Genomic DNA, 14,319 nt, shown 5'->3' on the forward strand with positions numbered 1-14,319 from the left:
TCATTGTAGTTTCACTGGTTCTGCATAATCAGTTTATTCATGACTTGACAATTCCTGACTGAGAGCCAGATGTTTGATGCAAGGGTTAAACATTAAAAGCTAATTGTTCCCTTGGTTTCTTCGCCTTTGCTAAATTATGTGTTTTTTTCTATGTAGCCATGCTCAAGGGAGCTGAAAGTGCCACTGGGAGAAATGTAAGTAACGAAGGACATTTTCATCCAAAAGCAGTGAAGCTGTTTCTCAACTTTACTGCTGCACATTTGCTTCATCCTCAAGGGGAATCACATTCAAAAACACGTACCCCTGGAGGTTACAGTGTGGTCTGGCAACGCTTCTTTTTATTTGGAATATAAATGTGTTTTTTGTTTGTTTGTTGTTGTTTGTTTATTCCTAAATTGCCAAGGAAGGTGTTCCTGCATTCTTTATGAAGCATGGATGTAGGATAAAGACATCAAAGTAGGCCACTGTATAACATGTGACTGGAGTCCTTGATCGGGTCAGGCAAGCAGCCAAAGCTTTTAGACAAACCTCATATGCCTTTTGTTGATTGGATCAGTGTAGGTTTACAACAGATTGTTTGGTAAGGTGGTCCATGATGTTGCACCATGATGCAGTCACTGAGAAATGTCTCTCCAGTGCAGCATTTTTTGCAGCCACATCTCCAACTGCCATCTCAATTGTCAGCTTAAAGAGAAAGAGTGTGACACAACGGCTTACAGTCACTGCGGGAAAACAATAAAGCAGCAGTGGGATTTCTATTCTGGGTGGTCCCCTGCACACAATTCTACCTTCAATCTTGTTGGCTTTCATATAAATGATAATTAGTGTTTTTGGTATCAAACTAAAATCTACACCCACATTAGTTATGTTCCCAAGATGTATTTTCAACTACATCTTTATAGGTGACTAGTTTTGTTAGCGGAAAAAAAGTCAACGTTTCTTCACAAACCAGAAATGTGTTTGACACAGAAAAAACTTGAACGCCTTTCTTTAGAGCTATTCCTCCCCCTTTGTCTATTCCCTTTTTAGACATGAGTGCGTGTAAAAGAGTTCACAGAAGAAAAAATGTGACAAAAAAAGCAAGTCTGTATAGTTTTTCCATGTGTATTTGATTTCTGAACATTAATACTGTAATTTATTTCATATGCAACAGTGCAACAGCTTTAATTTCCTGGAGCAATTCAATGGACATCACAAGATGCATAAATATTCCTTGGCTAACCCCCCCCCCCCCCCCCCCCCAAAAAAAAAAAAAAAAAAAAAAAAAACATTAAAAAAAACAACCAAAATACAATGTACGCAATGAGACAGGACAGGTTACAACTTAATAGGCTTTTCCCCATAAGCATATTAAAGCAATGACACAGTCATTACTGATTAAACTCAGCACTTAGTGCTTATATCTTAAGATCAGAGCATCAGAGTAATGTCCCTAGTGTCAGAAAGCTCATGTCTGGTGGGATGAGCTTAAATATTTTGTGATAGACGTATGTCATGTGATAGATTATAATTGAATTGAATATTGTGATAGAATAAACCATCCTGAGACTTATTTTAGATAATCCAGTCATTTTTTTTAACATGGGCTAATAATTCCAGGGAGAGCAAGGGACTTTGTTTTTCCCTGAAAGGGATCAGCACCTCTGACAAAATGTATAACAAAGTGAATGTGACAAGACGGCAACAGTATTATTTTTTCTGAAGTGGTTTAGCTGCCATGTTGCATTTGATCAAACTTGGGTCAATCAAGGGCCTTGGATCAGATGCATTTTAATGCAGTGATGATGGCAGGTTAGTGTTGACAGGTTAGAGTCACTGGTGATATGTTATGATCTAAAAAACAGGTCATCTGGGTTATAAATAATGATTTTTGGAAACTTGAGGCTTGTGATAGTTTATCTCAAGATACAGAACAGCTTGTGTTTTACATGAAATATTACACAGAGGGAAAGTGTTCTCCCTTCTTTCTTATGCAACTTAATTCCGCATTTAATTCCTGCTTTCTTATGCAACTTAATTCCGCATAAGTCTGTCTTCTAGGTTCATTCAGGGCAGTCCTTTTCCTGTCAGATGATAAATACAGGAAACATGTGAGGGAAAGAAAAAAAGTTTTTACATGCCCTTTGAAAAGGACACTTTTGTGTCTAAGACAAAAAGGGCAGGGACAGTCGCTGACACTCACAAAAAAAACAACAAAGGACTTGAAGATGAGATGCAGGCCCAAAAATGATAAGAACCACCAATGACAATGCAAAAAACATACCCCAATAACTCACATTATTATACAAAGGTTCCAGACAAATATCAAAAGATGTGGTACCCCATAAAAAACTGTAGCCCTTGTCCAGTTTATTTGCTCTCTGTCTCTTACAGTGACAAAGGTAGTTTAACTCACTTATCTGGGATATTGAACAAATGTTTTCAAAATCTTACTTCACTAATGCAGTGCCTGTTCAAAACGTGCCTGTTTTGAAAAGGACAATTTCGAAATACCTAGAGAGAATAGTGTCAGTCCCCCAAAGCCTCTCATGCCGACTATCGGTTCACAGTACAATTTACCAATGTTCCGTAAATGCCTCACATACTTTCTATTAATAGACACTACAATTTACCAATGCACCATAAATGCCTCATATGCAAACTATTGGGAGATTACAATTTTGACTGACCACAATGTGGGATGCAATGGCAGAGTGCGGCTGTACATATTCCAGCTTGTTGACTTCATGGGCAGAAGACGAGGCAAATCAACATTGTTTATTGGAGTTTATATTTTTATATATTTCTGGAGAACAGCTCATCCAAACAACCTTACACTAAACACTACACTTCCTTGGCTCCCCAGCAATAAACCCACCTGTTAAATTGATCAGATGAACACATTTTGAGATATTCAAAGGACTGACAGACAGACGGACGGATGGAAGGACAGACAGACAGACAGACAGACAGACAGACAGACAGACAGACAGACAGACAGACAGACAGACAGACAGACAGACAGACAGACAGACAGACAGACAGACAGGTTTTTTTATTAGATGAAACTATTACTTAGATATAACTGACTCAGGTGTATGCTTCACATGAGCAGTTTTGATCTTTCAGTTTTGAGATATTATAGCCTTTCATCTTCACTACACTGTGATACACATGCAAATATAAGGCTCCAGTTTTGCTTTTTCACAAAACAACTGGAATAGGGTAATTTGCTATTTGGTACTTTGAGGAGGCATAGCAGTCATGTCATACCAACATCCTGGCACATAAGTAAGTAACACATATCTGAAGAGACAGATGACACACTACAGCACAGAGCAACCAAACCCAGAGACATACATGGTCCTCATTTTTTGAAGGCTTCTGGTCCTCAGTTTTGTAATGTTTCTCATCAATATGCAACAAAGCACTAAAACCCTGTTACTGCCATCTTTGGGAGTGCCTTTCGCGTCATTTAAGGAGTATAATTGCATTTGCCTCATTGGTCTCAGCAACTTATTTAGTGTAATTGGAAGGCAAATAGGCCACCTTCATTTATTCTAGTGGATCTTGTGCATCTAGGAGGTAATGCCAATGCTGATATTAGAAAAGATTATGTATGTTGAGGGCTTTTCATTTCTTTTAAATGAGTACGTTGCAACAGCTGTACATACATATACTGGTCAAGTGGAATACAGTGTTTTAGGATATTTAGGATTTGTCTGGTAACAACTGTCTCTTATGATGCCTAACTTGCACATTGTTCTGGATATAAATTTGTATTGTATTGTTATTATTTGTATTATATATTATTATTACTACTATTAATTAATTAATTAATTTTTTCTCTTTCTGTATGTGATCATTCTTTATCTTTCTGTGATTTATGTGCCATTGGATGAGAGGATGTGGGGGTGGGAGGGTGAGTTGATAATAACAAGGGATGCACCGAAAATTCGGCCACTGAAAATCTTTGGCTGAAAATTACAGCTAACTAAAGAGATCAGCTCCTCTGATGCATCTGTAGCAGACGTTATTCCTTTAATTGCAGCACTAAAGTGAAGTACACTCTTAGAGTCTGTCAGCACACGTTTCACTGAGATCAATTTGGATCCTCTGCACTTCATTGCGACTGTACTTGATCCGCGTTATAAAGATCATTACTTGGATGTGGGATTAAAGCAGCGCGCACGAAAAATTATCCAGGCCACGATGGATGCGGAGAACCCGCTTGAAGACGGAGAAGCGCACAGCACAGGAGAAGGAGAGCAGAGCTCAGAAAAAGCTAGAGAGTGTCTGCGCGCGTGTGTGTGTGTTTGTGTGACTATAAATGCAGTGCGTGTGAGAGCAAAGCGTCCTTATAGCTCTGTGTTGCTGCTTATTAGACCGACACCGATCGTGCAAGTTTAACATTTTATTTTTAACTTAATTTAATTGTATATTGTGCATTGTTGTAATGTCAGTGCTTAATAAATATTTTCATACTTTTGTAATTGATTTCTTCTTTGAATTGCAATGCCTTGATTTTAGTGAGGTTAGTACACAGTCATAGCCATAAATGCAATGGTACTAATAATTGCCATAATAATTTCTTTTGGTGTTTCGGTTTTACGCCTTGGTTTCCTTATTTTCAGTTTTCGGTTTCGGCCAAGAATTTTCATTTCGGTGCATCCCTAATAATAACAGACAGTATATGTATCTAGATGTATCTATATTTTGTATAATGGAAAATACCAATAAAATAAACTTTTAACACAGCCTTTAAGTGAAAAATGCTGTACTGTTATATTCAGCATTGTTGCAGGTCCCCCTGTTCATAGCACAGCAACAATCAGCTGAAAGAAACAAGTCAAGCTTAGCTGCAATGAAGACTGTTTAGTTTTTCATCCAGATTAGATCTACTGCTTTATTACAATTACATTCATCACAAGTAATAACTAACTATTTTATTTTCTACCTCCAATTGAAGTCCCAATCACCCATGAACAACCAGTCCAACCCAAATTTATGTAATTCAAAGATCCTCTCCTTGTTCTTTTTTCAACAAACAAGCTTCTAATATTCTCACTCCTTGAGCAATCATATGGTGTTTGTTTGCATATTTGTGCATCCAAGAAAGGCATGAAACTTGGCAAGGTGGCTGAGGAGATGGTGCAGTGTTGGCAGGGAGAACACCACATTTCTTTCATCTTGTGATACATCTTCACACCAATGAAGACTGGTTAGTGTTGGGTAGCTCACTTCACTGTTAACACATTCATATGGCAGCCTTATCTGCAAACTTCAACAGAGACAGACTGACTCATTTAGTTATTTTTATTTACTGTGTGAATGTAAATGCGCTATAAAGAAAAGTCAGAGGAGAATGGCTTTCCCAAGCGTAATGCACAGATGGTTAGTCAGAAATGTTTTTTTCCTGCACCAGTGCCTTGAATTAGTCTTGCGTCAGTGGAATAGCTCTCAGGGACAAACCTCTCAACCTGCTCCCCTTCCTTTCCTGCATCCTCACTGCTTGTTTCACAAGCACAGTGTGATATTTGCCTGAAGAGACTGAGAACTTTATATGGAAAGCACCTTGTGCTGCTATCGTATTAATAGCTCGGACAAGTTAAAGGTGCAGCTATATTGATCAATCTTAGCTTTAATACTTGTGTTTGCAGAACTTAAATGGGTAAATAACACCAACTCTGGCTGTGGTGTTGATATTACAGACTTACCCGTATTATCTACCTAAATTTTAGAAGTCGATGACAACCGGTGTCCTGTTTAGAGTTTTATACTGACTCAGCTCGAATTTGTTAAAGTCAAAATTAGCAAAAATGATTGCCATTCTGCCCAAATGACCCGTTGTGTGCTTTGACATACACTCAAATTGGGACGGAGAAGTGACATGCCATTGCTTAATTAAAGGTAAACGTACATGTGATGTAAAAGCAGCAGTTACTGTAAGGAAAGTACCTGTCTGACAGGAACAACATCAAATGTTTTAATTATTTTTAGCATGTTAAAGTGAAAATCCAAAATGCATGTTCTTTTGTATGCCTTAATTGAAAAACACAGCACTTGAACTGCATTCCCTGGTGCATTTTGTAATTTGTAAATGTTGTTATAGTTCCCTTTGAAAATTAGCCATGCATATAGACAGCATGATGCCACACTGAAATATTTAAAGTGCAGCAGCAACTACAGTGTTTAAACAGAGAAAGGATTCCAGTAATCACACCTTGAAGAGATAGCACTTCTTTCTATGCTCAAACTTTAGTGGCAAGTAAACAAAAGAACAAGAGTAAAAGAAGTAAAACTGTCCCCACTGACAAAATCAAAAGACAACAGCAGAACATTTGAGGTGAGTGAAGGTTAGCTTGAAAGTGCCTGCAAAGATAACAAAAATTAGAATTAGAAATGCAATACCCTAAACCAAATATTTGATGTTGGTCAGTGAAATGTTTTCTCTTCTTTAAACATTTCAATTCCACTTGACTGAAAGTGTGATCAGATAGAAAGCAAATTGAATTTTTCACCTTGCATCATTCACACTGTCTGCTGGTTCATTTTAAAGACCATGTATGTACTTTGTTGGCAAGAGTGTGCCTGTTTCCCTTTTCCCTCTCATCTCTGTTTGCTTATAAAGCAGATTCATAAAGCCTTGGGATACATGTGAATTTGAGTTGAAATATATTGTGCAGACACATCATTAAATCAATTCATGCTTGCCCAGGTGAATTCGTGCCTTATCGTGACTTCCCATTGACTTTGTATACAATCAACATTCACCACTTCTAAACTTGACTTCCGTCTGTTCTGGCTTCATGAAGGGTATTTTATTTCTCTTGTGTTAAAGGGTTTTATGAGTTGTAACAAATTACTTTATTAACCATTAATACATCAGTGACTGTCTGACACATCCATTATAAGCAATTAGTAAAGACTACCTGGGGTTCCCAGTATGTAAATAAACAACAACAAACAAACAAACAAACAAAAAACAAAATTGATTTTGCCTGATTTTTATCCTCTATTTTGTAATGATGCTTTGCATGCAGGAATTAATGTTGGTAATCCATTCCTGAATTCTCATTTATAATTTTCTAACAAGCCAATAAGTCTACATATCTAAATGTTAATAAGTCTTTAATAGCCATTAATAGGATTTTTACAAAATCCATCAAGGTTTCAGTTGTTAGTGTATAATAAATTGTTGATCACTGGATTTTATAATATCAACTGATATTTTAGAATATCAGATGTCAAAAAGTCCACTTCTTAATTTTAAAACCACTGTTAGAAAACAAAGGAAATGCCATGCTGTGGAGACTTTTCACAACCTGGCAACAAGATTAATGGCTTCTGACTGGTTTATTAAGCATTAGTAAATGATTGAATCACTTTATTTGACTTGATGAAGCTATTAATTATATCACATTTTCAAAACAACTGCGCTCTAGGTACTTCAGGTCAGGTGCACTCCACAAGGGAAATATTCAAAAGTCAAAGAAGCCTTCACACACTTTTTTTAATTAAATTACATAGCTGAGCACAAAGACAGATGTTTCAGCATAGATACCTTCTTCGGTGTGGACAAACCATATTAATAATTAATTATGCAGGTGGTACTGATGAAACTGATTAGTGCAAATGCATTTCAATTAGAGACACTCAAAACAAAAACCAAACCAAACCAGTAAAAAAACATGCTACCAGTAAAAAAGAACAGACATTAAACCACTATAGCAAAGTGTTGAACAGCAAACAAAAATCATGCAAAAATACACATATATTATATTTCATATTATATCTTATATTAGTTACAGCTTATAAATGCCTTATGCCTTAGCACCCCAGCCAGCCTGGACCCTCACCAGCTTGCATACAGAACCCACAGATCCACAAAGGATGCCATCTCCACTGTCCTCCACTGAAAATGACAACTAAACATAGCACGAAAAGTCAGGAAATTTGTGTTTGGTAGAGTATTTCTTTGTTGTAACAGTGCTTCTTGGCAATACATCTTATATCGTTGGAAAGCCTGTTTTTTTCCCTTTGAAATGGTACCACATTTGTAAGGAACATACATTTGTGGGATAAGCAGCAGAGCTGAGTATGTGGGTTGCACCCATGAAAAATTTGGCAAATCTTCTCTGCCAAATAGCTAATTTTGCTGTTGCTATTTACTCTTGTTTTCAGCTTCTGGTACCCTCAGGTGCTGCCAATCAGGTACCAATCAGGCGCCTGTGAGCAGTTCAGTTGCTGTCTGCTCCAAGAATCAGCATGCCATGTTTGACTGATCTGGATAGGGCCTGTGCGATAGGGCAACTTCAAGCTGGTGTTCCGCAAAACCAAGTTGCAGCATTATTTCCTTACTTTTTGTGCTATGTTTACTTCAGAATGTTGCGTTCTGATTTTAACTCAGCGTTTAATACAATCTCGCCATGAAACTGATTGGAAAACTTAGCACTCTGGGCTTGAGTACCACACTACAACTGGATATTGGACTTCCTCACAACCCCCCCCCCCCCCCCCCCCCCCCCCCCCCCCCTCACAAGCATGTGAAAACAGTTTTACATTCCTGGAAATCAGCATCACAGACTGTGTGACTGTATTTCACAAGGAAACCTAAGACTGCAAAATTTCCATCACAAGTTTTTGCTAACTTTTACAGAAGAGCAATACAAAAGCATCCTGACAGAAAACATCACAAATTGGCATGGGATGTGCACAGCCCAAGACAGAAAAGCTCTGCAGCGGGTGATAAAACCACCCACAACATCATTGGTACCCATCTACCGAGCATCAGAGATATTGGTGAGGTTAATGACTTATTATTTATTAATCCATTTATATATTTTCTGTTTTTGTGAGTAGCATAAAGTGACTTCAAACAACATTTCATGATACAACCATGAAATTATAATAATAAATGAATTCTTGAATTCTTGAATGAATGAATGAATGACTGAATGAATGAATGAATGAATGAAGGCTTTATTTCAAACATGTAGAAAAACAAAAACAAAGAAAAAATATAAATATATGTATCTTACATAACAGAAAACAACAGTCAAACGCACAAAACAAGGAAAACAACATTGATTAAACATGTTTGAAAAGGAGTAGGAATTCTTAATTTACAGTCTCTATTAGAAAAGTGGCATTTATACTGTAGTATATGGTACAAGGAAAAACATGTGAATCATTCCTTTAATAATGTGCATTATTGTGTCAAAGAAGAATTTTTTGAGGTTGAGGTTTAGTTTTTATATTAAATTGTGTTATATAAAATAATATATCCAATCGTATGTAATAAAGTACAACAACATAGGCAACACAACTTTAAAAATACAACCATATAGAGTTGAATCAACATCACTCTGCCTAATATATGGGAATGCATTACAATGTATAACATTCTTGTCAGCATACACTGAAGTCAATTACATAATGACTGCAAATTTATGTAATGTGCTTTGATTATGCAGTGAAAAAAGTAATATTCCTAATGCTAAAAGTCGACACTGATAGTATAAGCAGAATCTGCAGTCCTAAATTTCCAGTTTATTCGTGTTAGTTCATGTTCAAACCATGCGTAAGACATAAGCTGTCCTATCACGGTTGCCTAGACTGCACAAGAACTCTGTAAATGCCACATGGCAAATGATCAATGAACATGTTGAGGCAGTTTTTCGCAAAGACAAACAAACAAGGACGGTATGTTTTAAATGTACTGCTATTGACTTTTTTACTGAGTCTCATGGGATATTTGTTCCACTCATTCAATTGCTTTAGCCATTTAACTGACTTTGATTCACTGCTGTGCTTTCGTGCTCATATTTCATGCTCAATACTCAAACGACTGAGACCTGGGATTTCCCTTCATGAACATGGCACAAAGCATCGTCTGGTCAAAATACTATCTGTGTTGCCATAGGTCAGATGAAAGCATAATATCAGTCTATTTTCAAGAATATTTTTCTGCTTTACTTTCTACTCTGTTTCAAGCTGCCGCAAGCAGTTTTCTGCTCTCTGCTCTCCAAATACAAATGTCACATTACATAAGATTAATTCGAAGGCAAAGGATATGTCTCTGCTGCTGCTGCTGCTGCTTCAAGAGATGCTGTAGGCATTTCTGAGGTGGATGGTTACCCCCACTTTGTACCATATTGTTTTGCTGTTTACAAGAATCTGTGAGTCAGGATGAGTGAATGTGAGCATTACAATCTGCACTTGTGTGAGATTTGTCTAAACTGCTAATTCCTGAGGCGGAATAATAACATGCAACTTTCTGAATATTGAGATAAACATATTTTCTCATTCATCCGTTTTAGGGAAATATAAATGTGGCCTCAGGATTAATTCACTCACAGGAAATAGAGTCAGTTAAGCACGTAATTATGAAATAATATTTAATAGTTTAATTATTTAGATGTAAACCGATGATAAGGTGAGCTGAAGTACTTGTTTGATACTGAATGCACTGGGGACCTCGACCTGTGAAAATATCATCAATTAAATAATAATAGAAATATGTACTTGTTAGGGAATTTTTCATCATTAATATGCACTGGGTCAAACTAGGCTTTGCGGTCATAGCAACGCCACATCAAATGTTGGGTTTAGACACTGTCTCCCCTTGAGATAGTGGTAAGCAGTGTGTCTGCTCCTTTTGGGGAAAACAGGAGGCATTTTTATTTTTTATTTTTATTAAGGTTTTTTCTGGCAAAGATGCCTTTATTCGACAGTAGAGAGACAGGAAATTATAGGAGAGAGAGGGATGTGTGACGTGCAGAAAGGTCTGCCGGCCGGGACTCAAACTGGGGTCCGCTGTGTATATGGCATGTGCTTTAACCACTCGACCACCTGCACGCCAAACAGGAGGCATTTTGATAGTGTTGCTATAGCAGCCAAGGTCAAATATGTGTTTGACTGTTTTCCCTGAATGGGGTAAAGGTAACTGGAGTCAGAGGTTTGATATAGTGTTGGATGGAGGACAAAGGTCCTGAGTGTCGTCTAAGCAATGTTTTGTCTATAGACCAGTAGACTAAATTCTGTATATTGTAGATGTGTTGGATCTGTATATTTGGGCATGGCTCAAACCTGTGGCATTATCTGTGTGGTTTAAAGTCTATCCCCGGAGGACAGAAACTTCAGAATTGAAGGGAGCATCAGAACATAACGTGTACATTCATTCATTTCTCCTTGTACAAGTAAATACACCTTTTAATGCAAGACATCCTGGACTCCTGTCTACTCTCTCCATTGACGTATGGGCTGCATAATTAAAATCTCTTACAGTACTGAAACTATTATTGTGGTGCCTCTTGAAAACATTGTATATCAAACAAGCTTTTACTTCTGACAGCATCAAAATCATAATTGATCAGAGTTTTCATGCACAGTAAAAAAAATAAAATAAAATAAATGATGTGTATCTTGGCACCAGAGTGGTTAGAATTAACACTTGAAGTGGTTTGTCATAATAGAATAGAAGAAAATAACCTTTACACATTTACAGCTGCTCTGTTTCCACCCCAACTCTAAATTGTTCAGTGTTATAAAGATAAAGGTCCTGCTGAATGCGCGGTGAAGAGACTGCAAAATGAAAAAATTCACTTCAAAGTTGATTATGGAAAGTGGGTTTTTAACAGATATGCAAATAAACTGACTGAGTAAGAGGCTTTGCATTTCCCCACCATGAATAAGAATTTGTATTGCTGAATTGGTATTCTGTGTAGGAGTCTGACAAATACAGTAGTAGTACTAAACTTTGAACTGAGCTCTAAGGAAATTACAAAGATGTCTCAGCTAACCTACTTGGCAAACACTTCACTATAACCTTGACACAGCAAATAAACGGCTTGCACCAGCACCATCGCAAATGAATGCAGTGTCCGACATTGAATACAGACGTCAGATTTGAATGGATGTACAAATCTTGAAAACCATCTCTCAGTAAAAATCAACATGTATTTCTAAATGATTGTCAGTGTTGGCAATAATGCAACAATTGTGTTGTTATCTCAACTGTGCTCCCAACTCTTTTCTTGCAGGGAGTGCTTACAGGGAATGCATGGATAATGGGACGTGGGCGTTGAGGAGCAATTATTCCAATTGTGAACCCATTTTGGAGGAGAAGGTTAGTCTGGTGACGCAGTCCTGCTATGTTCATCATTCTTCATGCAATCTGTTAACAGTCTTAGATAAATGCTAATCACAGTTTCTCATCATTACACTAATGGCACAGAGGGAAAACCAATCAGATATGGCAAACTGAATGTGTTTTCTGATTGCATAGTACTTTAGCATGTATTTTTGTTACATAGCGCACATAAACGCTTTTAAACATTTGTTTCCAGACGGCTTAACAAATATGGATATACATTCATGTGTGTGTCTCTACAAGCAAAGCCTGAGGGCAAACTGTAAGACTGATGTATTGTGTGTAATGAGTTTTGGCCTGATTACCTCACATCATGTCTCCTGATTGTGTGTATTTTTGGGTCTTGCTCTATTTTCTCAGACAATTTTAAACCAACACATCTGAAGTGTGTCAATGACATTTGCTTTCTCTCACTTTAGTTATATCTCAAAAGTAACAAAAAAAGCATCAATAGATAATTCACTGTTGATATTGATGTATACCTGACCCACTCTCTTTCTTCTATTATTCTACAGTAACATTTAAGAAGTAATTCACGTGTTGTCTTTACAGAGAAAATATCCAATGCATTATAAAGTAGCGCTGATCATCAACTACCTAGGCCACTGTATCTCTGTGGGAGCTCTAGTCGTGGCCTTCATTCTCTTCTTATGCTTAAGGCAAGTACAGAAATAGTGCCCATTTAAATGTGTCCTGTATGCATGCAACCTCACTGAAGACAGTCATGAAAATTCATGTGATATCCTCGGACTGCTTTTCATTAACTTGCTTATGTCAAATGATTAGATTCCTGCAGCTCAGCACTCACGTAGGCTACAAAAACGTATAATGTGTATTTCATAATGTCATTCTTCTAAGTAGTCATACATCTTTTCATCCCCTGATTTAAACTCAGACAGGCACCTTTATCTACAATGACAGAACAGAACAGATACCAAACAGTGTTGAGAAGCCTTGATGTGGGCTTGAAGACAAAGATTGATTGATTTAGATTAAAGAGCAAAATAGTCAATATTTGGTTCTGAGATTAAGCATCATATTTCACAGATAAAAGAATGCGACCACTTGGTGTTTTCCCACTTAAATGTAATGTTGACAGGATGGGAAATTTTCTAGAACAGCGTCTGAATCTAAATGACTGCTGCTGCTGTTGAATTGCTCAAAATTCATGCCCATACCAGTTTTTATAATCTGTGATGACATAAGTAATAAAACACTTTTTTCTCAGGGGAAGTCACAGTCAACACAAAGCTGGGGTCAGCTGTTTTAATGAATAGTGACCCACCTCATCTACGCTTTCTAGTTTTACAATATGAGTCCTTGCATCTTATTTTGATAAGCAAGTTGAGAAAGAAATGTATAACATAAATGAAAACACTTATATAAAGGTCTAACCCTTCCATAAACAACACAGGTCTAGCATTTTTAATTTATGATCTTGAATCTTACTTTGAATATGCGTTACTGTAATAATAAAAACATCATCATAAAACATTTCTTTCACTCGAATTGTTGTGCAGGAGCATACGATGTCTTCGAAACATCATCCACTGGAATTTGATCACCACCTTCATACTGAGGAATGTTATGTGGTTTTTGCTTCAGTTGATTGACCACAATATCCACGAGAGCAATGAGGTAACATAATTGATTTGTCACAGTGTATGCAGCACACATGTAGCATGTAATCCTTGTTAATTCTTTGTAAAGTCAATTATAAGATGTTTTATACAAAGAAAAGTATTTTGTGTTTCTGCCTTGTGACTTTGAATCTTTTTCTTTTCAGCCTTGGTGTCGATTAATTACGACAATATACAACTACTTTGTGGTTACAAACTTTTTCTGGATGTTTGTTGAAGGGTGTTACCTTCACACAGCCATTGTAATGACTTATTCAACCGATAAGCTCAGAAAGTGGGTCTTCCTTTTCATCGGTTGGTGTAAGTATGTTCATGTTGGCAACACATTAGCGACGCTACTCAGTTTTCATAGTTTGAGACATTCACAAACCTAACAAAGGTAGAATGAGAATAGCAAATTGCATCATGTATTTAAATATAGATTGTAATACAAAATGAAAATATTGGAACCAGGCTAATTTAGACTACAGTTTAACCTTATATTTTGTGACTTACAATGCATTGATTATAGAGATTGATATAATTTGTTCAGTGATCCACAATCTT

At 37.0% G+C, this 14,319-nt stretch overlaps 1 protein-coding gene across 1 annotated transcript in view; it reads left to right on the plus strand.

Moving 5' to 3' along the window:
* Nucleotides 1–14,319, plus strand: part of LOC133990358 (corticotropin-releasing factor receptor 2) — a 32,935-nt gene that overhangs the window by 10,974 nt on the left and 7,642 nt on the right. The window contains exons 3-6 of the mRNA XM_062428643.1: nucleotides 12,024–12,109; nucleotides 12,686–12,792; nucleotides 13,654–13,771; nucleotides 13,920–14,073. Of these exons, the coding sequence (XP_062284627.1) occupies nucleotides 12,024–12,109; nucleotides 12,686–12,792; nucleotides 13,654–13,771; nucleotides 13,920–14,073 (465 nt within the window). The remainder of the gene's footprint in view (nucleotides 1–12,023; nucleotides 12,110–12,685; nucleotides 12,793–13,653; nucleotides 13,772–13,919; nucleotides 14,074–14,319) is intronic.

The sequence above is a fragment of the Scomber scombrus genome, chromosome 11 (assembly GCF_963691925.1).
Source record: "Scomber scombrus chromosome 11, fScoSco1.1, whole genome shotgun sequence".
NCBI lineage: Eukaryota > Metazoa > Chordata > Actinopteri > Scombriformes > Scombridae > Scomber > Scomber scombrus.